This window comes from Scylla paramamosain, chromosome 3 (genome assembly GCF_035594125.1).
Source record: "Scylla paramamosain isolate STU-SP2022 chromosome 3, ASM3559412v1, whole genome shotgun sequence".
NCBI lineage: Eukaryota > Metazoa > Arthropoda > Malacostraca > Decapoda > Portunidae > Scylla > Scylla paramamosain.
The window spans coordinates 33,726,190-33,753,522 of NC_087153.1; the positions used below are offsets into that span (position 1 = coordinate 33,726,190).

Below are 27,333 nucleotides of genomic sequence, written 5' to 3' on the forward strand. Positions count from 1 at the left end.
GTTGTGTGTGTGTGTGTGTGTGTGTGTGTGCGTGTGTGTGTGTGTATAATTATGTGCTTACGTATGCAAGTCTCTCTCTCTCTCTCTCTCTCTCTCTCTCTCTCTCTCTCTCTCTCTCTCTCTCTCGTGTGTGTGTGTGTGTGTGTGTGTGTTGTGTGTGTCCATGACGTCATGCAGCTCTGGGAAAGCCCACCAGGTGAGGTCGCTCGCCCGGTAATCAGGTTTTACCCGGCCTCAGATTCCTGTTTTGTTTAGGGTTTGTTGTTGATGTTATTTCCCGTTGTCAGTATTTAAAACTTGGTTCATATTATTCAGTCTTACATAACCTATACTTACATTGTTTTTCTTTTCTTATGAAGATGATTTTTTTTTTTTTCGGTTAGACACTGAAAAGGTTGCTGCGCATTCTAGAAAGATCTTGTTGCCATAAGATGGGACTTTTTTACTAGATCTTGATAATTCCTTGTCATAAACTCAGCTGGGATAGATTTTTTATTAACATGCACTCTACCGTATGTATTTGAAAAATATATTACGGCTTTGACAATATGAGGTGATTTATGAGAACGCGATTTTTTTTATCCAGGTGAGGTAGAGAGGGTTCCGTATATTGACGTACAGTCCTGGATAGTCCTTGGTGCCACAGCCGTAACCTTGCGACACGATGCCCGCCAACATGAAACGTCCAAGGGCGTCCTGAGACATAATTGGTCCGCCTGAGTCACCCTGAGAAAAGAAAACACAGGAGTGAGAATATTTCTAAGCCAGGAAGGAGAGCTGGACCGTAGCTCTGCGTCCATAAATGACACTTGCTCCAAGAAACGCTACTAATCAGTTATGTAGTGTTGATGTCAGTCAGGTGACAGCATTACCTGGCAAGCGTCACGCCCTCCTTCAGGGTCTCCGGCACACAGAGTCTCCTGGCCGATGCCTTGAGGCCAGGTTTTTGCATAATGGGACAATATAGAGTAACTGCGGTCACACTGGTCAGAAGGGAACACTGTCACGTTGACCTCCTGCAGGATGGAGCTGGGATACCCACCTGTGAAATGAGAGCAAATTCAGTAGATTATATATATATATATATATATATATATATATATATATATATATATATATATATATATATATATATATATATATATATATATATATATATATATATCGTTGTGAAATCCGCAGTTATACACTCACTGTCTCATAAGTAAATATGAAATAAGATTATGAAACACGATGACGGAACGAGTAAGTACCAAAAAGCGTATCTCCCCAGCCTGCTAGCGTTGCCTGTTGACCTGATAGCTCTCTGCCGCTCTCGCTGCCCCAGGGTAAACATACGGGACTGACGAACTCCTATTGAGAGAGAGAAAAAATACGATAGAATTTTCTTACGACTTTAAAATTAGAGACTTTTATCTATTATACATACTTATTCAGAGGCCATCCAATGCGGACCTGTATGGTGACCATTGTGGCCAACTTGAGAAGTGCCAGGTCGTGGTAAGCTTCAGGGTGAGCGAAGTCAGGGAAGAGCACCGTGTCAGCCACCTTGACATCCTGATGGAGCGCCCCGTCGTTATCGTCGTTGTAGTCGTGTTCACCAAGACGGACAATGTCAGCTGTGCTGAATGACAGCTGTAGTGTGTATGTGTGTGTGTGTGCGTGTGTGTGTGTGTGTTTTCTTATAATTATTATTAGAATTATCACTCATAACAATCCGTGACTATCATGTTGACTCACTGTTCGAAGAAGCAGTGGTACGCCGTGAGTACCCACTGCTGGTTGATCAACACTCCGCCGCAGAACCATCTGATCTCCTCAGCGTCCATCTCTCCAATTAGAGCCTGGGTAATTTAGCCTTATATAACATTAAGATATCATATGTAGTGATTTTTAGGTATATAATTTTGCAGTCATATTTCCAAGACACAAGGGAATGAGGATTAAGGTGTCACTTTACCATCCAAGGCCAAGAGTGTTTCTTTACTATGGCGCCGCCTACAATGTGAGTTGCTATCTCGCCTGCCAGAAAGCCAGCTCGGGCAACAGGTCTCCCAGTACTTTCCTCAGTTTCGTCAGGGAAAACAATTACATTGCCCGCCCGCAGAAGTCTTTCTGGCCGAGAACTAACTTCTTGCAATCGTACAACCCTGGCTACGTTGTTCCCACATTCTGCAGAACAACCTTCATCAGCCGCGTGTCAATCATAGATGGCTCTTCTCGTATGTAGAAATTTCATCTATAATAATGTGTAAACTACTGAAAAGATACTTACGGAAATCAACTGTAGGAGGAGAGATGTCCTGAAGATGGTTAGCGTTGCTGCCTGAAAGATACGAACCCATGTCACACACACACACACACACACACACACACAATCTTAGTGACGTAAGTGACAATTACTAAACTTCATAATAGTTTAATCAGTCATCATCTTAATTTTGACTCATTTTCACCTGCGGTTTCGGTACAGCAGACGATTGGAAATGTATCATTGAAGCCACATGCAGCCTGCGCTTCGCGGTCGAGGCTGCGGGCAGTGTTTGGGCAAAAGCGAACGTCGACACACGCTCCAGGCACTCCTGAAGGCGTGTTACAGGCGTTCTGATCATGTGGCGTGCCTGGAAGCCTTATCCTCTGTGTACCTGCAGGATGTGGATCTGGAGAGTTATATGCATTTTGAAGCTTTGGTCTTACTGTATGGATTTTTTGTGACTAAGTTGTCTCCGATAATGTGAATTGACTAATACTCATGTTGTTTATATTTGCTTGTTCGACTTTAGAGTAGAGTTCATTATATAACTGGTAACAACGACAATTTTTGTTCATTTAGAGCACGGAAGTGTAATTAAAATAAAAAAAAAAGTTTTCTTCTGAGTGAGAACTTAATCTTACTTGCGGTGGCTACGAGGAGACAGAACAACCACAGGGAAGAGCGATCCATCTCGGTCACGTTCCTTGCTCACCCAAGCTGTACTGTGCGCCGCCGCCTGCCTCCCCTCTCCTTATAAACTAGTGTGTCTTGAATTCCCGGACTAGTCTGTTGCGGTGCATTGTTTATATGTTTGTGTTATTAATAGGAAATGCTTGAGAAACGCTGTGAAGTAGACCGATGCTTGTGTAGAGCTTTGTGGCTGGTACTATAACACATCTTTTAACAGCGGAGGACCTGAACAATGTCTTCTTATATGAAAAGAGAACGGAACTTTATATGGTAAGATATTAAACAACAATTATCTTCCTTTCATTTATAATCTAACTCTTTTGTGTGTTTTTTTTTCTTTTCTTCTTCATCCTCGACATTGGCAGGGAATGCAGGTGTGTGAGGATTACCAGATGTCGATGTTGTTCAATCGTGTTATTTCAATAGCTTGGCTTTTTAGCTGTGAACACTTCCATTTGAATTTTGATTGAAAAATTAAGTAAAAAATAAATAAGTAACTCAATTAATGAATAAAGAGATGAATGCGATTGAGTGAATAATATTGCTTTAAGAAAATATGATAGAACAAAGTAAACAAAAATAAGGTGAAATGAAAGAAGAGTGATAAGATTAATGAACAGATGAATATGCAAGATTTAAGCATTATATAAGAAAGTATATCAGATTATGCTCACTGGTAAAAACACGTAAATATGCAAACATATGCAAAATATGTAAACACGCAAATGGAATATTACACCTTAACATGTGTTAGCTCAGCCACACATCCCATATTTTGTATGTGTGTGTCTCTCTCTCTCTCTCTCTCTCTCTCTCTCTCTCTCTCTCTCTCTCTCTCTCTCTCTCTCTCTCTCTCTCTCTCTCTCTCTCTCTCTCTCTCTCTCTCTCTCTCTCTCTCTCTGTGTGTGTGTGTGTGTGTGTGTAGTCCTATAGCAATTGCATTTTATTAGTATGGAAAAAAGTACTGATATATATGTTGTTTTTCCTTAAGTATTACAACAGTTATTACAATACACTGAATCCCAGATTATTGTTAACTGATGTATTTATATTTTTCCTATTCTGTTGTAATCTTCCACTTATTTTTTTTTTCCTACTTGCGCCCCTTTCATAAACTGGTAGGCTCCTGAGTGTATCTTTTTTTTCACTTCAGCTGGTTTGTTCAATGTTGCAATCAAAGAAAAAAAATATTGATAATGAATAGGTGTCAGCTGCCGTTGCTCACACGAAATAGGAAAGGCTTATCCAAAATCTTGAGGCCTTTGTTAATGCAGAACCCATATTCTGAAGACCATCGTCGGCCATAAAGGCGTAGCACTTGTAAACAAATAAGTGTCTTTTACTGAAAAAAAAAAGCTAATCACTAAATAGTAGAGACATATTCTACACTTCGTAATATCACCCATTTTATAACCTATTTTTAGTCAAAGGAAAAGCAAGAGCATTGTAGTACCGAATGCCACAGCACTTATTAAGAAAGGTATGTCTCTTGCTCGGAAAAGGTTTAGTTAATCCAGTCAATATCACAGACATATTTACCACCATCCATTAAGAGTCAGAATAGAGGAAGCACATATAACTTGAACATTATCGTACTGAAAGCCGTAGAACTTGTTAAGAAACGAACTGGGATGTCTGTCTCTTGCTGGGAAAACATAAGCATATTTTACATTTGGTAACATCACCAATTAATAGTCAGAGTAAAGGAAGGTGTAACTGTAATAGGAATAATTAGGGGTGATTTTTAACGCTTAGGAAAATAATCATCCCTTACTTGACGAAATTCATTAAAAGTAAATTAAGATGAAAATTATGCCATGGTAATGAAAGGGTAGGCAATCTGATGATAAGTTCACGGGTTACTTCGTTGTACAGGTGGCCGTGATGCATCTCTCGTCACCACACACCTGTACACTCTCTTCAGGAAGCTGCGTTGTGTGTTATCAACAGGCACTAGATTAATACTCAGAATGTTAGTGGCTGTAAGACTTTTATTTATTCCTATTAAGCGTGCACATCACCTTTTTTTCCTTATATATATATATATATATATATATATATATATATATATATATATATATATATATATATATATATATATATATATATATATATATATATTTTTTTTTTTTTTTTTTTTTTTTTCAAATAAGACTAATAACCATGTAGAGTATAAAACAGCAAAGATTAACTAAAGATTACAAATGTGCCCTTTAATTATCACTGTATTGTCTAAAAAGCTCAATAAGTATTGATTTAAATATTCGAGTTTTCCTGTTATTTAATGACTGGCGAACGTGCGTGAAATCTAAAAGTAAAAAAAAGGTTCTCTCTCTCTCTCTCTCTCTCTCTCTCTCTCTCTCTCTCTCTCTCTCTCTCTCTCTCTCTCTCTCTCTCTCTCTCTCTCTCTCTCTCTCTCTCTGAGACAAACCATACAGATGAGGAATGCATTTATTTTGAAGAACCAGGTACCTACATTTTTCCAACACATTTAAAGACATTTGGTCATATTACGGAGGCATTTTAAACCGTTTATTATTTTACTGACTACTCATGGCGGCCGCCTTGGTATTGTGGAACCCTCAGGCGCACGGGTTCGAAATCTGACCGCGATCCGAGATTATGAAAGTCATCCACTAGGGGTTACGGTTCCCAAGTGCCGGAACCTAAGCCCACCGTTAGGAGACATCGTCCCATTCCTAACTCTACTCCTCAGACTTCGCTTAGATCGTGGTGAAGGCGACCTTCTTAATCCATGCAAGGTAGGGCGGGTAACGCAGGTTGGCGTACAGTCCTGGATAGTCCTTATGGCCACAACCGTAGCCTCGCGACACGACGCCCGCCAACACATAACTTCCACGGGCGTCCTGAGACACCAGAGGCCCGCCGGAGTCACCCTGGGGAACGAGTAACAGGAAAGGGAAAATTGTCCTACGTCAACAATCATATTGTGAGTAATGAATCAGGCTTACGTCCGTCACCCTTACCTGACAAGCGTCCCGTCCTCCGTTAGGGTCTCCTGCACACACAGTCTCCTGCCCGATGCCTTGAGGCCAAGTTTCGGCGTATTGCGGTAGGTTAGAGTAGCTGCGATCACACTGGGTGGGCGAGAACACCGTTACTTTAACCTCCTGTAAGATGGAGCTGGGTTGTCCACCTGAAAGAATGGAAAGTTGGTAAGTTCCTTCCATCTTTGCATAAGTTATCTTTAATTTAATTTATTTCAGCTGGTGAGCAGAGTACTTACCAAACTTCGTATCGCCCCACCCAGTAAGCGTGACTACCTGGTTTGTGAGCACTCTGTCGCTTTCCTTCCCCCATGGCAGACACACAGGACTGATGGACCTCTGGAAAATAATTAGACCAAAGTACAAACATTCAACTTGATAATTATGTGGTATTCTGCTTGATTTCACAACATATGATTTTTCTTTTCTGAACTGACCTGTATGCTGACCCTTGAGTCCAGCCTGAGCATGGCCAGGTCATGGTAGGCTTGGGGATGGCTGTAGTCTGGGTAGAACACAGTTTCTATCACGCCAAAATCCTGATGAGGCGTTCTTTCGCTTAAACTGTTGTAGTCGTGTTCACCAAGACGCACCACGAGTACATCGATGTTTCTGCCATGAAGACGATAATGTGAAAAAATGAACTTTACTTTTTATCCAGTTTGTTAAGAAATAAATATTCACAATCTAAATATGATCAGATTTTTTTTTTTTTTTTTCGGTAGTCCTGTAGAGGTATTTTACTTCACTGGTTTATACTCACTGATTGAGGAAGCAGTGCAGGGCTGAGAGGATCCACTGTTCGTTGATCAACACTCCAGCACAGAACCAAGAGATACCTTGAGCGTCCCGTATCCCTATAAGTGCCTGCCGGCAGAACATCAAACACTTAACATGCTTTTCTCTTTCTTAATAATGATACTGTAAGCCTGCTGATCCTTTGTTCATTTTCATCAGAAACCCCACATACCATCCATGGCCAGGCATTCTCTCTCGTATTCACGCCGCCAACTGCCTGATGAATAAGGTCGCTGCCGGAGCCTTGGAAAGCAGGAAGAGGCAGTTCCAGAGGATTAACTTGTCCCTCAGCGGTTGCAGGCCCCGGCGGAAGTGCAGGTCGAGGTACAGGTCCCACAGTACCTGGCTCATTGTTTTTGATACTCTTCCCACACTCTGGAAGGATATGAAAACATGCCACACACACACACACACACACACACACACACACACACACACACACACACACACACACACACACACACACACACACACACACACACACACACACACACACACACACACTTAATTCTGATATCGTATGACCATGAAGAATAGATGAAGTTTGCTTCTCCCTCTGTGTTGTACTTACGGAAATTGAGTGCGGGAGGCGAGATGTCCGTTAAGCTATCTGGAAGACAGTAATGAAACTCAAACTTCCAGTTGGCCATCCATGGTTTGTGACAAGAATATCATCAGCAAAACAAAATGCTGAGGTGAAATGAAGAGTAGCCAGTCAAAAATGGTCATGCACTCATCACGCTTCGTCACACTTACCCAATTTTTTCTCACAACAGAAAAGGAAGATGAGGTCCTGATAGCCACACAAGTTATCAACACTTTGGCTTGATGCATCTTGACAGGATCGTTCACATGTGCTTGTCTGGCCTGACTTTGTGATGCAAACTTCTCCCTCAGAGTATCTTAGCTTGTCAGGAAATATTATTCTTTGTGCCTCTGTCAATACACACACGCATGTCATGTAGTGCTCTGGCGTGGACTAGATCGTGCTGCTACTGAAGTAAACAAAGCAATTACAGCAATTTCAGTTTGTTTTAGAAAACAATCATGTGTATTCCTATTAATTTTGTAAATTAATGTGTTATTTTAAACAAAATTAATATTATGAACACATTAAGGTCACCTCTTCAGACAGTAGTTTAGAGAGCATAAGAGTGCAACATACACCCGTAGCCTTGCCATGAGGTGGCAGGGAAGTCACCTGCTTGTACTCACCTGCCTGGACTGCCCCCAGCACCAGCAACAACACGACATGCGGGAGCGGCATCCTAACACACTGGCCGTCTAACCCTCACTGTTGCACCTTCCCCCTTGCCTCGCCTCGCGGAAATAGGAAATCATTTCCGCCAACCGTTCTTCAGGTGCAAAGTTTTTTTTTTTTTTTTTTTTTTTTAATTCTCATCTGTGGTTCCATCTGAGTGTGGAGCTCTGATGTGCTGCATATTCTTTGTATGATTTAGTGTTAACATACAAAAGCAGTGGCATGTGTGTCCAGGAAATTTTATGTTTCGTTCTTTGCGACTAAAGTGATTGAACGCTCTTACATGTGTGTGAGAGCGTTCGCTCGTGAACACACTAGCGCGCACGCACGTACGCACGCGCCCACGTACGCGCGCACGTAAACACGCACACGCGCGCACGCACGCACGCACGCCACCACCTCCTGAGTTGCAGTAATGCTAAACAATGCGTCCAGCTTCTTCCATTTTATTCTTTCTACATTATATTTAGGACCTTAGAAATACGCGGCGGAAGTCTCTCCTACTTATGTCAGGAAGAATGCCAAATGATGGATGGGGAGAGAAGGAAGAGCAACAAGCAATGCAGATACAAGAGACACGAAAAAAAAAAAAAAATCCGAAGATTAGAAAGAAAGATAAATTGGATGAAGAGGACGACAGTAAGGAGACACCAGTGCATTATTCTAACGATATCACGTAATTGTGCCGAAGATTATTTGAAGACTGAAGCGCATGTACTATTCCACATCTTTATTCTATAAATGAGATACACTGACTTATACAATCACATTGGGCAAAGGAATTCAGATATAAAGACACAATAAAGTTACAGCAGTTATAGTCCTTTCAGTACTAATTTCCCAGCATCTCGCCACTAAGGACTGTAGAAAATCATCTCAGGGTGTGGTGAATGCGACCTTCTTGATCCAGGCGAGGTAGGGCCCGTGGCGCATGTTGACGTACAGTCCAGGGTAGTCCTTGTGGCCACAGCCGTATCCTCGAGACACGACGCCCGCCAGCACAAAGCGTCCACGGGCTTCCCGAGTCACAAGGGGTCCACCTGAGTCACCCTGGGAGAGGAGCAACACAAGGGTGAAATTAATGTCAACATGACAACCTTGCCTCAGTTCATCAGACGCAGTTGACCCTCGCCCCAAAAAAACAATAAACGCTTCAGTTAGTCAATCAGTCTCGCCGTCCCGCCCTCCGTTAAGGTCTCCAGCGCACAGTGTCTCCTTCCCGATGCCCTGAGGCCAGGTGTCTGCATAATGGGGTAAGGTAGAGTAGCTGCGGTCACACTGGGCAGATTGGAACATTGTCACGTTGACCTCTTGTAGGATTGAGCTGGGGAACCCACCTGAGATACAGCACAGGTTTCAGCACCAATGAAATATACATATGTATTAAATATATATATATATATATATATATATATATATATATATATATATATATATATATATATATATATATATATATATATATATATATATATATATAATCATCAGCCCGAGTGATCCCGCTGTAAGACTTTGTTAAGAAAAAAAAAAAAAAACTAAGTAAGGAAATAATGTGTAGAGATTTTACCCAGCAAAGTGTCGCCCCAGCCAGTGAGTGTCGCCGTCCTTGTCGTAACGTCCTTGTTGCTTTCCGTCCCCCACGGCAGGCAAACAGGACTGATGAAGTTCTTGGGTAAAGGAATATTTTGATTGCATACTCCTGAACTTGAGGCAATAGACATCGTCGTGTTTCTTTCAACACTGAATATCTAAATGAAGGTTGTGAGTGTTCTAATGACCAAAAGGATATTGTTGATGAGGATTATTTTTTTACGAAAGGAAACTGAAAGTTAAGAAGTGACCTAAATGAGGTCTTTAAGTGGAATTGGGGATATAACAAGGGTAACGTAAGGAAAATTCTCAGTGTCATTAATCAGTATAGAACAAGGATAGAATAATGCATTCAAGCGTGAAGAATTTAGACTTGAAAAATAGATAGGAAGGAACTGGTTCTCAAATAGAGACGTGAATCAATGGAATGCATTCAATAATCAAGTGGTTAGTGCTTAGTCATTAGGAGGTTTTAAAGGAAGACTAGACAAAATTATGGATGAGGATGGTGGGTGTAAAGAGGCAGGTATTTTTGATACAGGGACTGCTACGTATAGGTCTGATGGGTTCTTGCAGCTTTCCTTATTTTCTTATGTTCTCATTATCTTTAGTATGGTTTTTGACACAAACCGACCTGTATTACGACAGGCTTGTCCAACTTGAGGAGGGCCAGGTCATGATAACCCTCTCCAAACTTGAAGTCAGGATGAAGCACCGTCTCTGCCACTCCAAAGTCCTGGTGGTTCGCCCCATCGTTGTCGTCATTGTAGTTGTGTTCACCAAGACGAATCACTTCGGCCGTGCTGAAGGGTGGCGAAGAGAACCATCGTACTGTAGCGCTTTCTCTCTCTCTCTCTCTCTCTCTCTCTCTCTCTCTCTCTCTCTCTCTCTCTCTCTCTCTCTCTCTCTCTCTCTCTCTCTCTCTCTCTCTCTCTCTCATGCATCCATCTTCCTATTTCTGTTTATCTATCTATCTATCAGTATCCTTCCATCCATCCACTCATCCATCTATTTGTCTCTGTCTGCCCGTCTCTGCCCGTCTATATGTTTGTTTCTCTGTTTTTCTGTTTGTCTGCCTACCTGCTTGTCTGTCTGTCTGTTTTGTCTATCTATCTATCTATCTATCTATCTATCTATCTGTATATCTATCTATCTATCAATTTCTGACTACCGCTTCGAACCCTGTTCTGGGACTTTCATCTCAGTGGGCTTTTTTTTTTATTGGATTTTTGTTGCCCTTGGCTGTTGTCCCTCCTACTTAAAAAAAAAAATATACATATATATATATATATATATATATATATATATATATATATATATATATATATATATATATATATATATATATATATATATATATATATATATATATATATATATATATATATATATATATATATATATATATATATATATATGAATTAATTATTGTAGTTATTGTAATTATTGTCTACTAGCTTTTAACAGTGGTGTTCCTCAGGGTTCTGTCCTGTCACCCACTCTCTTCCTATTATTATTCAATGATCTTCTAAACCAGACTTCATGTCTTATCCACTCCTATGCTGATGATACCACCCTGCACTTTTCCACCTCTTTTCGCAGACGTCCAATCCTTCAGGAAATAAACAGTTCATGCAGGGAAGCCACAGAACGCCTGACTTCTGATCTCTCTAAAATTTCTGATTGGGGCAGAGCAAACTTGGTATTGTTGAATGCCTCAAAAACTCAATTCCTCCATCTATCAACTCGAGACAGCTTTCCAGACAACTATCTCCTCTTCTTCAATAACTCTGTCTTCTTCTTCAATAGCTCTGTACAAGGGCCTTATCCATCCATGTATGGAGTATGCTTCTTATGTCTTTGGGGGATGGGGACTCCATAGGGTGGAATCAAAAGCTTAATCGTCTCATCAACTCCTCTCTTCTAATTGACTATCTTCAGCCTCTTTCTCATCACCGCAATTTTGCATCTCTAGCTATCTTCTACCGCCATTTTCATGCTAACTGCTCTTCTGATCTTGCTAATTGCATGCCTCCCCTCCTCCCGCGGCTTTGCTGTAGAAGACTTCCTTTCTCTCTTCCGTATTGTGTCCACCTCTCTAATGCAAGAGTTAATCAGTATTCTCAGTCATTCATCGCTTTCTCTGGTAAACTCTGGAACTCCTTGCCGGCTTTTGTATTTCCACCTTCTATAACTTGAACTCCTTCAAGAGGGAGGTTTCAAGACACTTATCTTTCAGTTATTGACTACCGCTTCGGACCCTATTCGGGGACCGGCATCTCATTGGACTTGTTTTTTTTTTTTTAATTAGATTTTTGTTGCCCTTGCCCGGTGTCCGTCCTACATAAAAAAAGATATATATATATATATATATATATATATATATATATATATATATATATATATATATATATATATATATATATATATATATATATATATATATATATATATATATATATATATATATATATTGCATTATGCGATCAATGACCTTATCCCTGCCAACGTGACCTCCCAAAGCAACACCTTCGTCGGTGTTACCAGCTCTTCGGTGACTGGCTAGCACAATATCGACCTGGTATTGGCAATCCTTAATCACCCAAAGGAAGCGAACTTCTGCAATCATATGTAAAAATATTAAACTATAGGTCTAATAGATTAGAAAAGTAAGTGATTAGATTTAAAATAATATAGTCATCACATGAAGATTCTCATTATTTACACTATTTCGCTTTTCGTCTCTACACGAATAGACTACTCACCAGTTAAATCTCTCCTGTTCGGGTTATGGACAAATTTTAGACTGTCGTTTTGGATAACGAATGCCCGACACTTCTTTCGAAAATTTGCTTTTTACCCTCTTGCTGTTTCTAACATGCACTGAATATTTTTCATTCGACTGTGGAGTCATTTCAAACTAGGTTTATTCGACTGCAGAGTCATTTCAAGCGGATGGGTAGTGGTATGAAACCAGTTTCAAGTGACAGGGGGTCGACTGAGCCTAGTTTTATCTGACTGGGGGGAGTCTTCTGAAACAGAGTAATATGAAGCGTCTACACCGGCTCAAAACAGTATTAAATAAGCGAATAAGCGAAGTGTCGAAACACCGTCTATTACGTTGAGTCGCAGTTGTCGCCCCCTTTCTGCACTGTTTGCCTTACCCAAAGCAATTTCCCAGTGGCCAGTTACAAGACATTATTTATTGGGTATAAGACTTGTGCTGGTGTTTCTGGAGTTTTCTTTTTCATGAATGGTGAATGTTTCATCGAAGAATACTCACACAATTGAGATCATTTTTATTCGTCTTGAGATGTTTTCTTCCAATTTTATAAATTACCATGAAACTTTCGTTGAATAGCAGTTTGTAATTTATGAGACGGTGAATGCAACCTTTTTGATCCAGGCGAGATAGGGCGGGTGGTGCAGGTTGGCGTACAGTCCTGGGTAGTCCTTGTGTCCACAGCCATTGCCTGCCGACACTATGCCCGCTAATACGTAACTTCCAAGGCCATTCTGAATCACAAGAGGTCCACCGGAGTCACCCTGAGGGAACAATAACACATAAGTAAGATTTGGGGCCACATCATGATATAATCCCTATGTGACTTAGCAGTCACAGCAGTCCCTCGCCCAAGAGGACACGCTCAGTGTTAATCAGTCAATTAGTCTTATTGTCAGTTACGTGACAATATTACCCTGCAAGCGTCCGGGCCTCCGTTAGGGTCTCCAGCACACAGGGTCTCCTCCCCGATGCTTCGAGGCCACATCCTAGCATATCGGGGCAGGCTGGAGTAGCTATGGTCACATTGGGCTGATGCTAACACCACCATGTGAACCTCCTGTAGATAGGAGGTTGGTACCCCACCTGAAAGAATTTGTATGAATTATTGGTCATTTTTTGTCATCAATGTTTCTGGTCTCCAGAGATGTTGTCATGCAAGCTCAAAATTATACTTTACCAAGCCAGTCTCAGGTCAGGGTTCCTCCAGTCTCAGGTCAGGGTTCCTAGTGAACGGACGTGTTTAGTGAGCAGTGACCTGACGGTAATATAGCTGGCTAGTGTAGACATGGCGCCTTGTGTTGCTAAGTCGTCTGGTTGTGTTAGTTCTCCTGTTCTCGAGGCCTTCGTTGCGAAGGTCTAAGAGGTGGAGGCTGAGTTCCATCGAAGGATCTCGGAAGTGCAGGCTGAGTTTCGTGAGAGGATCTCAGACCTGCAGGCTGAGTTTTGTGAGAGGATCTCAGCACCTGTGGGAGGGTCGTGTCCCACCGTCACCTTACCTAGTAAGGCGACGGAGGAGCAGTGGTCGGTTGTGTGCAGGGGAGCCAAGAGGGTGAAGGTCCTCAGGGCGCCTTGCGTGGAGACGAAGAATCCCTTCAGTGTGCTGGAGGAAGTGAAGGAGATGGAGGTGGACATAGCGGGAGGAGACAAGAATGAGGGGGCAGATGCAGTTACCCTGCCCCAAGGTAGAGTGCTTGTGTTTGGTGATAGTCAGGTTAGGCACTTAGATACTGCGTTCTGCGTTAGGGATAGGAAGCGTAGGTCGAGGGTGTGTTTGCCGGGGGCGGGGATAGGGAAGGTAGCTGATAGGCTAGACACGTGCTTGGAAAAAGATGGGACCAAGCCCATTGTTTTTCTCAGAGCGGGAGGGAATGACCTTGGTAAGGTCAGGAGTGAGGAGCTTATCGGAAGGTTTCGACAGGCTTTGGACAGGATTAGGGACAAGGGAGGGATCCCCGTGGTATGTGGTGTCTTGGCCATGAGGGGAGTTGGTGCTGAGTGGCTGTCCAGGGCTATTACAGTGAATCGCAGGCTAGCGAATCATTGTAAGAGTAATGGATGGACGTTCATCGATAACTGGGACCTTTTCTATGGTAGGGACACCTTGTACGCCAGGGATGGAGTGCACTTTTCACGCCAGGGTGTTCGTGTTTTGGCCGAAACACTTGAACGGGAGGTAACTGCACTCCAGCGCTTTTTTCGTTAGTCGGGAGGGAAGAAGGGGTTGTGAGGAGAAGGCGAGGGGCAAATTAGTTAAATCTAGAAAGGTAGCTAGCTCAAGGAAGGTGAAAAATTGCTTAGGTGTTTACTACACAAACTGTAGAAGTATTCTGAATAAAATAGACTTGCTTAGAGGAAATTTGATATCATTGCTTTAACTGAAACTTGGTTAGATATGTCAGGAAAAGTATTTAATCCAGAGGTTAAGATAGATGGTTATACAATGTTCTATAAAGATAGGGAAAACAGGAGAGGAGGAGGCGTCGCGTTATACGTTAGGGACACATTACAGTGTTATATTAACAGTAGAATTAAAACAGATAACAGAGTCGATATGGGTAGATATTAAGGAAGGATCGCAGTCAGTAGTAATGGAGGTAGTGTACAGACCACCGACCAGTACAAAGGAATTTAACACCTCACTGTGGCAGGAATTAAATAGAGCAGGCAGGTACAGTCAGGTATGTGTGGTAGGAGATTTTAATTTTAGGAATATCGACTGGAGTCTGATGGTGGGTAACAAGGAAGCAGAGGAATTTCTTAAGATAATTCAGGATATTTTTTTTTAAACAGTTAGTCGTAGAACCCACAAGGGGGAATAATATTCTAGATTTAATTCTTACTAACAGGGAGGAAGCAGTCACGCAGGTAGAGGTTGTAGGACAGCTAGTTAACAATGACCATAGGGAAATTAGGTGCAATTTAGAATGGGAAGAAACTTTTAAAAGCAAAAACACTAGTAAAATACCTGACTTTAGGAGAGCAGATTTTGAGGAATCAAAAAGGTACCTCCAAGGAGTGGACTGGCAACGGATGCAAGGTGAGGTCAGGTCAGGGACGGAGTTCAGAGAGATAAGGCAGGATGAGAGAGGTGAGGTGAGGCGTGAGGGTGTAGGACAAAAGGAGGGAAGATGAGTCCGGAAGGGGCAGAGGAGAGAAGGAGGGGGAGATAGGTGTGAGTATGTTGGAATGTCAGGTCATGCTGAAATGAGAGAGGTGAGGTCGAGGCGAGTAGATGAGGGAGTGGAGAGGATGGTAGGGGCCGAGATGAGGGGATTAGGTGAGGTAAATGTAGATGAATCGTATAAATATTTCGTAGATAAAGTTCATACAGGTTAGTTATCAAATATCCCGTATAGGGCAATAAGATCACAGAAAAATTACCCTAAATGGATGACTGCTAGGGTAAAGCATTATATAGGGCGTAAGAGAAGTATATATAAGAAATTAACGACAGGTGAAGAAGTTTTAAGGTCACAATATGATAAATTAGTTAGAACAGTCAGGAAGTTAACGAGGAAAGCTAATGTAATTATGAATTAAAGGTAGCCAGACAGGCGAAGACGGACCCCAAGGGATTTTATCAGGTATACAGGACGAAGAATAAGGATACTATAGGTCCATTAAAGACAGCAGATGGGGAGCTGGTTAGTTCTGGGGGGGAGATTAGTAAACTTCTGAATGAGTATTTTTTAACTGTCTTCACCCAGGAAAACATGCAGGATATGCAAGATAGTGAATAGATAGAGCAGATGAGAATGAGAAGCTGACAGATATTTCCATAACTAGGGAGATAGTGGAACAGGAGATAGATAGGCTTAAAAAAAGTTCAAGACACCAGGACCAGATGGAATATATCCCAGACTACTTAAGGAATGCAAAGAGGTTATTAGTGAGCCGTTAGTTTCTGTCTAGGAAATCACTTGAGTCAGGTGAGGTGCCAGTAATGTGGAGGCAGGCTAATGTAGTACCCATTTTTAAGAAAGGAGATAAAACTTTAGCGTCTAAGTATAGACCTGTCAGCTTAACTTCAGTTGTAGGTAAAATATTAGAGTTAATAATAGCGAGGAACATTAGGGAACATTTAGACAAACATAACTTGATAAATCAGTCACAGCATGGCTTCACGAAGGGGAAGTCTTGCCTGACAAACTTGTTAAGTTTTTACAGTAAAGTGTACGAGACAGTAGATAATGGTGATAGTTATGATATCTTATATCTGGACTTTAGTAAAGTATTTCACAAGGTACCCCATCAAAGGCTCCTGAGAAAGGTTAGGGCACACGGGATAGATGGGAAGGTGTTAGGCTGGATAGGTTCATAGCTTAGTGACAGGCGACAAAGAGTTCTAATAAACGGCTCGAAATCTGAGTGGGGTCATGTAATTAGTGGGGTGCCACAGGGTTCAGTATTAGGGCCATTGTTATTTATAATATATATCAATGACTTGGATAGTGGAATTAGTAGTGATGTTAGTAAATTTGCGGATGACACAAAGATAGGTAGATTAATTAGGTCAGAATCGGATGCCATCGCCTTGTAGGCAGATTTAGATAGAATGAATGAATGGACGGATAGATGGCCAATACAATTTAATATCAATAAATGCAAAGTACTTAGCGTAGGTAGAGGAAACCCAAACAGTAAGTACACATTAAACAACCAAAACTCTGGTAGGTACAGGGTATTAGAAAGATTTAGGAGTTATAGTTTGCTCTGAACTCCGTCTAGGAAAACATTGCATAAATGCCAGAAACAGGGCAAATAGGGTACTAGAATTCATTTTAAGGAGTGTTAAAAGTAGAAGGCCGGAAGTAATATTAAAGTTATACTTGGCGCTGGTCAGACCTCATCTAGACTACGCTGTGCAGTTCTGGTCCCCACATTACAGGAAAGATATAGGTCTATTAGAATCAGTACAGAGGAGAATGACTAAAAGGATACAGGGAATGAGGAGTATTCCTTACGAGGCGAGATTGAAGTTGTTAAATTTACATTCTTTAGAAAGACGTAGGTTAAGAGGGGACCTGATAAAAGACTTTAAGTGGTATAAGGGTTATAATAAGGGGGATGTAGGCAAAATTTTTAGGATCAGCAACCAGGGTAGAACAAGAAATAACGGGTTTAAGCTTGAAAAATTTAGGTTTAGGAAGGAGATAGGAAAAAAATTGATTCTCAAATAGAGTGGTAGATGAGTAGAACGGACTCAGTAATCATGTTGTTAGTGCTAGGACACTAGGGAGCTTTAAGAGAAGATTAGACAGGTTTATGGATGGGGATAATAGTTGAAAATAGGCAGGTATATTTCATACAGGGACTGCCACGCGTAAGCCTGGTCGCTTCTTGCAGCTTCCCTTATTTCTTATGTTCTTATGTTCTTAAGAAAAGTATGTATGCATGAACAAACGCTGACTTGAATGTACCAAATTCAGTTTCGCCATAACCAGTGAGCGTCGCCGCATGTCCCGTGATGTTCTTCTCACTCTCCACACCCCACGGGAGACACACGGGGCTGATGATCTCCTGAGGACACAACCAGAGGTATTAACATACACACACACACACACACACACACACACACACACACACACACACACACACACACACACACACACACACACGTTATTAGTCACCTGTATGTGCACCCTCGAAGACAGCCTAAGCAGGGCCAGGTCATGGTAGGCCTCAGGGTGAGCATACCCAGGGTACATAACCGTCTCCGCCACGTCAAAGTCTTGGTGAGGTGCCCCGTCGTTTGTGTCTTGGTAGTCGTGTTCACCAAGACGTACCACGTCTGGACTCCTGGAAAGTGGCGGTGATGGAGTTTGGGTACAGTGTGAGCTACTTTTGTGTTTGAGTATTGTTCCATATGATTTGTGTTTCAGTGTTTCCTTACTCGAATAAGCAGTGAAGGGCAGTCAGGACCCACTGCTCGTTGATCAACGCTCCTCCACAGAACCATTTAGTATCGTTGCCTTTTCGTCTCCCAACAAGCGTCTGTAGAGGAAATGCCACCATTTTGTTTGCAACACTGTAACTGTTATTGGGGTTTTAACCTGAGTACATAATCACTCAATTTTCTTACCATCCAAGGCCATGCGTGTTGTTCTGCTGGAAAAGCCCCGGTGACACGATATACACTTGGCTGTAGCTCTATCAGTATGTCATGGTGTTTTATCAAGTGATCTTCTATGATCGGATCGTCATTATTTCCACTTTTTGTACAGTCTGTAAAGAGATCCAATAAATATCATAACAATTAAAGTTTATAATTCTTGTCGAATTATACATACGCAGAATGTTATGCGACAGTTGTGCTCCGTGACTACTTACCAAATGTGACATTAGGCGGAGCTATGTCTGTGATGGGCTGGGGACCTTCGCCTGTAGAGTTTTGAAATGAAAAGTGATGTGTCAGAGAGAGAGAGAGAGAGAGAGAGAAATTAGCATTATATATGTTTTTAACCAGTTATGATATATGAAGAATTAATTTAAAATTACTTTTATTCATAGGAAAGGAAAGATAAATTATCGTTTTTCTAATGTCAATGTTATTTTGTTTTTCAATTAACTACGAAAGTTAATTCTTCTATGAACTTTGTTTTATTGACTTCTCAGTTGAAACAAACTCGTCTCAGGAATTGTGTCTGATAAGACCCTTCAGACACACAGTATTTGCTGTTATTGCCACTGTCCCCATTTCCCTCTCCACTCTTCCCTTCACCAGCTCGCACACTAATGAGGAATCCCTCCCCTCTCCTCTTTGCGTCTTGGTCTCCCTTTCCCCAGCTCTACAAAACACTCTCCGCCATACTCACCCGAGGCACTGGGGCAGCAGACGACAGGATATATGCCGTTAAAGCCGCACCTGACTGGCGGGTTTTGGCGAAAGTTCACGTCAATATAGTCACAGTGACGTATGTCCGCACACCTGCCTGTCGCACCTGAATGCAAGGTGCAGGTGTCCCCTTCCTGCAGAGTCACACTAACAGGAAACACAATGCGACTCGCATCTGTCAGGAAGGAAAATGTGTGTGCACGAGATGACATGACATTTACCACTACAGATGAAGAGAACATTCTCCCAATGTTATAATATAAAAGCGCTTTCATACCTGTGGCGGCAGTGAACACCACCGCCAGGGAACACAAGGAGAGGACGAGGGACCCTTCCATCCCACCGTGCCGCCTGTCCGCTCACTACTGCCCTCGCCTCTTCACTTCATACCTTTAAACCTGTTCAGTTTACTTTTTTTCTCTTTGGGAAAAACTTTTCTAAAGTGTTAACTGGAAATAAGTTGATATGTTGATGCTGACTAGTGTAATTATTGCTATTATTTTTATTATTATTATTATTATTATTGTTATTATTATTATTATTATTATTATTATTATTATTATTATTATTATTATTATTATTATTATTATTATTATTATTATTATTATCATCATGATCATCATCATCATCATCATTATTATTTTTATTATTATTATTATTATTATTATTATTATTATTATTATTATTATTATTATTATTATTATTAATGTTATTATTATTGTTATTATTATTATTATTATTACTTCTACCACTATCCACCATTACTACTACTACTACTACTACTACTACTACCATCATCATCATCATCATCATCATCGTCATCAGTGTTATCATTTCAACAAATAATTGCCACTAAAGTTCAAAACGGTGGAAGGAGTGTAAGATTTCAAAGTTATCTCATTTTCTCTCTCTCTCTCTCTCTCTCTCTCTCTCTCTCTCTCTCTCTCTCTCTCTCTCTCTCTCTCTCTCTCTCTCTCTCTCTCTCTCTCTCTCTCGTCAGCCAGGGGATTTCCCGTATCTGGGATTCATGGTTAACTCATAACAAAAAATTAATATTTCTTTTATTTTACTGGACCTCAGTTGAAACGTTATCAGAATGCATCGAAAGCTGATCATGTTTTTAGTTCTGCTTCATGTAAATCTAGTTATTGTCTGCCTGAAAAATATTGATACAACGTAAAACAAGCTGACAGATCTCCTAAGCAAAACTTTTTGGCCCTTCTCTCTTTGTACCAAGATTTTTTCATCAAGATCAGGATCATTTTCCCAGTGTTATAACATACTAGCGCCCTTTCATACCTGTGGCGGCGGTGAACACCAGCGCCAGGGAGCACAAGGAGGGAACGAGGGACCCTTCCATCCCGCCGTATTGCCTGTCCGCTGACTACTGCCCTCGCCTCTTCTCTTCATACCTTGAAACCTGTCCAACTTTTTTTTTTTTTTTTCTCTCTTTCGAAAACTTTTCTAAAGTATTAACTAAAAATGAGTGACAATGAATTTGATACATTGATGCTGACTAGTGTTGTTGTTGTTGTTATTATTATTATTATTATTATTATTATTATTATTATTATTATTATTATTATTTTTATTATTATTATTATTATTTTTATTATTATTATTATAATTATTATTATTATTATTATTATTATTATTATTTTTATTATTATTATTATTATTATTATTATTATTATTATTATTATTATTATTATTATTATCATTATTATTATTAATAAGTATAATAGTAATTATTATTATTATTATTATTATTATTATTATTATTATTATTATTATTATTATTATTATTATTATTATTATTGTTATTATTATTACTTTCTACCACTATCATCACCATTACTACTACTATTACTACTACTACTACTACTACTACTACTACTACTACTACTACTGCTACTACTACTACTACTGCCATTATCATCATCATCATCATCATCATCATCGTCATCAGTGTTATCATTTCAACAAATAATTAGCACTAAGGTTCAAAACGGTGAAAGGAGTGTAAGATTTCAAAGATATCTCATCTTCCATTACTCTCTCACTACTGCCCTCGCCTTTTCACTTCATACTTGAAAACCGGTTTTCTTTTCTTTTTTTTTTCAATATTACATCTACGAAAAAAAATATTATTTCTAGTGGCTTTTTGGCTTTGATATGCTCATGATGATAGTATTGTAACAGTATTAACAGCAGTAATAGTATTAATAGTAGTATTAGTAGTAACAGTGTTACTAGTAGTAGTAGTAGTAGTAACAGTAATACTAGTAGTAGTGGCAGTAGCAGCAGCAGTAGTAGTAATAATAGTAGTAGTAGTAGTAGTAGTAGTAGTAGTAGTAGTAGTAGTAGTAGTAGTAGTGTAACAATGTGAACATTAACTTAATAATTGATGCGGTGGGAAGGGACAGGGAGCCGGAACGGCGGTCCAAGTCACAGAAGAGGATGTTTCCTCAAGTGAAGGAGGCGGGGATTCCCTGCACAGTTTCCAGGTGTTGTTTACAGCCCCAGCTCACGGTGTGGGCGTGTGGCGCATCTCGCACACAACACTCCAGAAGATTTTAGTTTGACGGTATTAGTGAGATTTCTGCAACGCTGTTCATGAATCCGAATAATTATTATATCTTGTTTTTCCACGTTTAAGTCAAAAGAAGATTATGTTGGCGTTCACTTTTCCCTTATGATTTAGAATTGCCGTGGACATGGATCAGCTTGTCATTCAATACAGTCTGCAAACATGTTTTGGTCGCTGTGACGACACTAGAACATTTTACAGAGCGTATTAGTTTTGCTGTGATTTCCTTCCAAGGCAACTATGTATTGTTCATAGTTGCTGTAGTGTAGAGAGCCTCAAATATTAGTAGGCTACATCACAACAAGCCACCTGTTATATCCAGGCTAAATGTATTCAGTTATCGTCACCGTAACACTTACTAGCCCTTCATCAGTCATGTATGTACTTCTGAAGCATTTCTTTGCCAGAATTCGTTAAGATCTAACAAATTAACATATAGCACAGATATCTTAGATGCGGGTATTTTCTTGTCATTAAAGTTCCACCGTAGCCTTCGACGCTCGTGAAAACAATAGCTTTTGCAAATAATCTAAGATAACGTGATGCAGTTATATACGATCGCAAAGTAAATAATACAGCACATATTTGCCGGTTAGGAAAAGAATAAAAACACTGTGTAAATATTTTTTGTGGCCTGACTTTTTAATGATATTTTTAACTGCGATGAGAGGAAAACATTGAAAGCCAGGTGGTAACTATTTACGATTAATCTGTATTCATCTACTTTCATTAATCGAATATACTTTAATGAAATCTTTCTATTAAAGTTTCAGATTTACGCCTTGATTATTCTGTGTGCTCAGATGTAAGAACTTTTCCCAAAAAGTATAAGGAAATAAATTGTCATACATTACTTGTTAAAATAATAAATCGTTTACATTACAAATAATATATGTTTTTTTTTTCTTTCTTAAGTAAGAGAGACTCTGGACAAGAGAAACTAAACTGATAAGAAGTACTACCTAAAGTTGTCATTTCCTAAAAGAATTACTTCAAAAGCAAGTTCACAATTACATTGTGATACTGGATACGGAGGACGACAGTAAGGAAACACCAGTGCATTATTCTAACGATATCACGTAATTGTGCCGAAGATTATTTGAAGACTGAAGCGCATGTACTATTCCACATCTTTATTCTATAAATGAGATACACTGACTTATACAATCACATTGGGCAAAGGAATTCAGATATAAAGACACAATAAAGTTACAGCAGTTATAGTCCTTTCATTACTAATTTCCCAGCATCTCGCCACTAAGGACTGTAGAAAATCATCTCAGGGTGTGGTGAACGCGACCTTCTTGATCCAGGCGAGGTAGGGCCCGTGGCGCATGTTGACGTACAGTCCAGGGTAGTCCTTGTGGCCACAGCCGTATCCTTGAGACACGACGCCCGCCAGCACAAAGCGTCCACGGGCTTCCCGAGTCACAAGGGGTCCACCTGAGTCACCCTGGGAGAGGAGCAACACAAGGGTGAAATTAATGTCAAAATGACAACCTTGCCTTAGTTCATCAGACGCAGTTGACCCTCGCCCCAAAAAAACAATAAACGCTTCAGTTAGTCAATCAGTCTCGACGACAGCATTACCTGGCAAGCGTCCCGCCCTCCGTTAAGATCTCCAGCGCACAGTATCTCCTTCCCGATGCCCCGAGGCCAGGTGTCTGCATAATTGGGTAAGGTAGAGTAGCTGCGGTCACACTGGGCAGATTGGAACACTGTCACGTTGACCTCTTGTAGGATTGAGCTGGGGAACCCACCTGAGATACAGCACAAGTTTCAACACCAATGAAATATACGTCTAAAATAGAAAATAAAAAGTATATCTCAAAATTATAAGACTGTTAAAATGAGAATACACAGAGTAAGGAAATAATGTGCAGAGATTTTACCCAGCAAAGTGTCGCCCCAGCCAGTGAGTGTCGCCGTCCGTGTCGTGACGTCCTTGTCGCTTTCCGTCCCCCACGGCAGGCAAACGGGACTGATGAACTCCTTGGATAAAGGAATATTTTGATTGCATACTCCTGAACTTAAGGCAATAGGAATCGTCTTGGTTGTTTGAAACCTGAATGTCTAAATAATAAATAATAAACTGACCTGTATTACGACCGGTTTGTCCAGCTTGAGGAGAGCCAGGTCATGGTAACCCTCTCCAAACTTGAAGTCAGGATGAAGCACCGTCTCTGCCACTCCAAAGTCCTGGTGGTTCGCCCCATCGTTGTCGTCATTGTAGTTGTGTTCACCAAGACGTACCACGTCGGCCGTGCTGATGGGTAGCGAAGAGAACCATAGTACTGTAGCTCTCTCTCTCTCTCTCTCTCTCTCTCTCTCTCTCTCTCTCTCTCTCTCTCTCTCTCTCTCTCTCTCTCTCTCTCTCTCTCTCTCTCTCATGCATCCATCTTCCTGTTTCTGTCTATCTGTCTATCTGTATCTTTCCATCCATCTAATAATCTATCTATCTGTCTGCCCGTCTATATGTTTGTTTCTCTTTCTGTTTTTGTCTGTCTGTCTGCTTGTTTGTCTGTCTGTCTGTTTGTCTATCTGTCTATCTGTCTATCTATCTGTCTGTCTATCTGTCTATCTACCTATCTATCTATCTATCTATCTATCTATCTATCTATCTATCTATCTATCTATCTATCTATCTATCTATCTATCTATCTATCTACCTATCTATCTATCTACCTATCTATATATATATATATATATATATATATATATATATATATATATATATATATATATATATATATATATATATATATATATATATATATATATATATATATATATATATATATATATATATATATATCTTTCGATGTAGGCATATACAGTACATATCTATATTTCTATCTATCTGTGTATCTATCTATCTATCACTCATCCGCGTATCTAAATCTTCTGAACAATCTTGTCTCACTTGTGAAAGAAACAGTGAAGGGCTGACAAGACCCACTGCTCGCTGATCAACACTCCGCCGCAGAACCATCTGATTCCCGTCGCATCATTTTCTCCAATCAGTGCCTGTCAAGGGAAAATATTTATGAAATATCGGAATCCATTAGTTCAAACGTGAACAACATGCATTAAAATTTCTTACAAACCCTTTGATAGCTTCATACCATCCATGGCCAGGCATTTCGCTTTGCGTTAATTGCTCCTATTGCTGCTTCTGCTTCGATCTCTCTAAACCCTGGGCGTTCCATTTCTTCAGGCTGCAGTTCACTAGGAACAGACCGAACAGGTCTGTTCACCTCAAGTTCTGGTATCTCGCCAGGAGGCGTAAATTCTTCAGGACGCAGCACATTGCCAACGGAAGACCCAAACGAAAATAGGAAGTTTTGCGCATTTCTTCCGCATTCTGTAAGTAATTTAAAGTTTGTTAATTTAAAGCTTTAACAATGTTTTCGTGACACTAAATAAAATGTTTTTATGACACCACACACGCACGCAAAGCCGTAGTGGTCACTTTGGTCACTCACGGAAGGTGACGCTCGGGGCGCTGATGTCCGTGAGGGCCAGAGCGACTCCACCCGGACCTGTAACAGAGGAATGGTTAGTGCCACCTTAATCTTGAATGTATGAGGTGTTATTGTGGCATTGGGATGCTCCTGTGGAGAGAGAGAGAGAGAGAGAGAGAGAGAGAGAGAGAGAGAGAGAGAGAGAGAGAGAACAGTGTGCAATATGCTTGTATTTTTTTTGTTTCTGAGTATTGGTTATCTGTAAACTTTTCACGTTCAAGTATTTTAAATGTGACCATAGAATACCAGCAAAGTAACTCTTTTGAGGAGCAAATGTATACGGTAATGTATAAACAGACCATAATGTAAATGTATTTTAGTACAATACTCTCTCCTTCAGGAACGGAATGTTCATGCAATTATTATACAACAGTTCAGTCACCCACATCACACCTACTCGTGGGGATCTCGCAGCAGACGAGGAAGGCTGAGTCCTTAACGCCACACCTGGAAGGCTCCCCAAGGCCAACAGAGTGTTTGCAGGATCGGGAACACGTGCCCGGCCTGCCAGAGCTAGTGGGACAGTCATCCCCTTCAGCGTGGTCCAGTTGGCCGGGAAATATAATGGCACTGGCCTCTGCAAGGAAAGACATTAGAAGAAAATAATCGGAATTATTTTACAAGGTGAGCACCTCACATTTAATGTTTTACTGTAAGGTGGTTTTTCCAGAGGCGGTAAAGATAAGCAACGCGTAATTGCCACAGGTGACTTTGGTATTTCACCTGTGTTTTCTTCTCACTATGCGTAAGGATCGCTCGTATTTTCTTTATTTGATTAATTTAGTTAAATATAATATTTAAATGCCTTTAATTTCACAATATAATGGCTCCAGAGCTATTTTGTTTCAGTTTTTCCATTGATATAACATTTTTGTTTAATGCCAGTGAAGAAAATATGACAAGGAGAGACGTATATGGTAACTCTGATGAATCTCAATGATGTCTAAAGTGACTCAATGTACTTTCTCTGTATTTTCCTGTAGGGAGAAGTATTTTTAGTATTTATATTCTTGTAATGTTGCGCTGCACGATGTTTTTTTTTTAATCCAAATTAATATCAGTGCTGGCCGAACCTACAGCACAAGGGCATCGGCTTCCGGTAAGAGCCTCTCACACCTGTCCATTTACCTGTGGCTTCGGAGAGCGCCAGCAGTAGTATCAGCACACACACCTGCTTCATCCTGTCTTCTCTCCCTGACTGGCTGCTCTGTTGCCCCATCCCTTTATATGTACTCTGTAGCCATCTCAACTCATTTGCGGTTATTCTTTCTACATGAGTGGTTCATTTTTAATCGAGAAAAATAATATTAATAAGAAATTAATTACAAATATTTCGTAAGAATAAATAAGTGCCGTTACTAAAGGTGGAAAGATCAACAGTAAGAAACAAAAATTTTATTCAGGACTGAAAGGAATAGGCAGCGAAACACCTCGGCTTCTATATAAAAAAGTATTTGTAAATTCCTTAGTAGTCATTTGAAGCTACGCCATTAACAGATGTATCTTGATAAAGTTGTGCAAACTAGCTGATAGTATTAGTAATGTTAAGAAGGAAACAGTTACTTGGTAACAGATGCTGTAAGTAATTGAAACTATGTAACATAGCTAGTACTTATTACTGTAAACGGTCTTACGAATTTATCATAAATACAGTAAAAGATTTTCCGTCTTAGTTTCCCGAAGAAAAAAAAATATCAACCGAAACTGGGATACATTTGCTGGAAAAAGCGGCCTCAAAATGTGAGCTCTTTTGAAAACTGCTACCCATCTCGCTGGTATTTTTCTTTTTCCTTGTCTAGTTTAGGTATGTGTTTCTTTACTTGTGGATTCAAAACCACAGCTACATATTTTGCTCTGGATCCTAAGATATATTACTGTCGTGTATGTATGTGTGTGTGTGTGTGTGTGTGTGTGTGTGTCTGTGTGTGTGTCTCTGTGTGTGTGTGTGTGTGTGTGTGTCTCTCTGTGTGTGTGTGTGTGTGTGTGTGTGTGTTCGAA

The 27,333-nt window shown here is 40.4% G+C and overlaps 4 protein-coding genes across 7 annotated transcripts; all 4 read right to left on the reverse strand.

Annotated features, from left to right (window-relative positions):
- Positions 1–479: 479 nt before the first annotated feature.
- On the reverse strand, positions 480–3,024 carry LOC135094078 (venom protease-like). 2 transcript variants are annotated; one of them, XM_063993852.1, is made up of 9 exons: positions 2,896–3,024; positions 2,457–2,645; positions 2,276–2,326; positions 1,961–2,172; positions 1,741–1,844; positions 1,456–1,624; positions 1,254–1,353; positions 873–1,042; positions 480–726 (listed from the first exon to the last, which is right to left on the reverse strand). In XM_063993852.1, exons 1-9 carry the CDS (start codon positions 2,942–2,944, stop codon positions 559–561), a joined length of 1,212 nt encoding a protein of 403 aa, XP_063849922.1. In that variant the 5' UTR covers positions 2,945–3,024; the 3' UTR covers positions 480–558. The 2 variants fall into 2 exon arrangements, with proteins under 2 accessions (XP_063849922.1, XP_063849917.1); XM_063993847.1 differs by having other exon boundaries at positions 2,457–2,660; positions 2,896–3,000.
- A 2,357-nt stretch (positions 3,025–5,381) lies between these two features.
- Positions 5,382–8,076, reverse strand: LOC135116447 (clotting factor G beta subunit-like). The gene is made up of 9 exons (XM_064033916.1): positions 7,966–8,076; positions 7,507–7,686; positions 7,322–7,360; positions 6,923–7,125; positions 6,716–6,819; positions 6,390–6,564; positions 6,192–6,291; positions 5,932–6,101; positions 5,382–5,841 (listed from the first exon to the last, which is right to left on the reverse strand). Exons 1-9 carry the CDS (start codon positions 8,015–8,017, stop codon positions 5,668–5,670), a joined length of 1,197 nt encoding a protein of 398 aa, XP_063889986.1. The 5' UTR covers positions 8,018–8,076; the 3' UTR covers positions 5,382–5,667.
- Positions 8,077–8,726: 650 nt separating this feature from the next.
- LOC135094085 (venom protease-like) lies at positions 8,727–26,569 on the reverse strand. Of its 2 annotated transcripts, none has more exons than XM_063993872.1 (9): positions 26,464–26,569; positions 25,733–25,912; positions 25,297–25,353; positions 24,937–25,175; positions 24,735–24,838; positions 23,909–24,077; positions 23,704–23,803; positions 23,402–23,571; positions 8,727–9,061 (listed from the first exon to the last, which is right to left on the reverse strand). In XM_063993872.1, exons 1-9 carry the CDS (start codon positions 26,552–26,554, stop codon positions 8,888–8,890), a joined length of 1,284 nt encoding a protein of 427 aa, XP_063849942.1. In that variant the 5' UTR covers positions 26,555–26,569; the 3' UTR covers positions 8,727–8,887. The 2 variants fall into 2 exon arrangements, with proteins under 2 accessions (XP_063849942.1, XP_063849933.1); XM_063993863.1 differs by lacking the exon at positions 8,727–9,061 and adding an exon at positions 22,930–23,264.
- LOC135094095 (venom protease-like) lies at positions 12,888–20,623 on the reverse strand. 2 transcript variants are annotated; one of them, XM_063993894.1, is made up of 9 exons: positions 20,521–20,623; positions 19,202–19,396; positions 18,717–18,767; positions 18,469–18,611; positions 18,280–18,380; positions 18,017–18,185; positions 17,807–17,906; positions 13,300–13,469; positions 12,888–13,147 (listed from the first exon to the last, which is right to left on the reverse strand). In XM_063993894.1, the coding sequence occupies exons 1-9, from the start codon at positions 20,579–20,581 to the stop codon at positions 12,974–12,976; spliced, it is 1,164 nt and encodes a 387-aa protein (XP_063849964.1). In that variant the 5' UTR covers positions 20,582–20,623; the 3' UTR covers positions 12,888–12,973. The 2 variants fall into 2 exon arrangements, with proteins under 2 accessions (XP_063849964.1, XP_063849955.1); XM_063993885.1 differs by lacking the exon at positions 20,521–20,623 and adding an exon at positions 19,499–19,629.
- Positions 26,570–27,333: the final 764 nt, after the last annotated feature.

Coding starts and splice junctions, on each gene's coding strand:
- LOC135094078 (XM_063993847.1), bottom strand. CDS start 2,944: ATGGATCGCTCTTCCCTGTGGTTGTTCTGTCTCCTCGTAGCCACCGCA. Junction 2,327..2,456: donor CTGCTGTACCGAAACCGCAG/GTGAAAATGAGT, acceptor CGTATCTTTCAG/GCAGCAACGCTAACCATCTT. Junction 1,043..1,253: donor CTGGGGAGATACGCTTTTTG/GTACTTACTCGT, acceptor CTCATTTCACAG/GTGGGTATCCCAGCTCCATC.
- LOC135116447 (XM_064033916.1), bottom strand. CDS start 8,017: ATGCCGCTCCCGCATGTCGTGTTGTTGCTGGTGCTGGGGGCAGTCCAG. Junction 7,687..7,965: donor GCTGGGGGCAGTCCAGGCAG/GTGAGTACAAGC, acceptor GTGTATTGACAG/AGGCACAAAGAATAATATTT. Junction 7,126..7,321: donor GCCTCCCGCACTCAATTTCC/GTAAGTACAACA, acceptor ATATCCTTCCAG/AGTGTGGGAAGAGTATCAAA.
- LOC135094095 (XM_063993894.1), bottom strand. CDS start 20,581: ATGGAAGGGTCCCTCGTTCCCTCCTTGTGCTCCCTGGCGCTGGTGTTC. Junction 18,381..18,468: donor AACACGCATGGCCTTGGATG/GTAAGAAAATTG, acceptor TTTCCTCTACAG/ACGCTTGTTGGGAGACGAAA. Junction 13,470..17,806: donor TTATGGCGAAACTGAATTTG/GTACATTCAAGT, acceptor AAATTCTTTCAG/GTGGGGTACCAACCTCCTAT.
- LOC135094085 (XM_063993872.1), bottom strand. CDS start 26,554: ATGGGGCAACAGAGCAGCCAGTCAGGGAGAGAAGACAGGATGAAGCAG. Junction 25,354..25,732: donor CTGCTGCGAGATCCCCACGA/GTAGGTGTGATG, acceptor CCTCTGTTACAG/GTCCGGGTGGAGTCGCTCTG. Junction 24,078..24,734: donor CTTCACTGTTTCTTTCACAA/GTGAGACAAGAT, acceptor GCTACCCATCAG/CACGGCCGACGTGGTACGTC.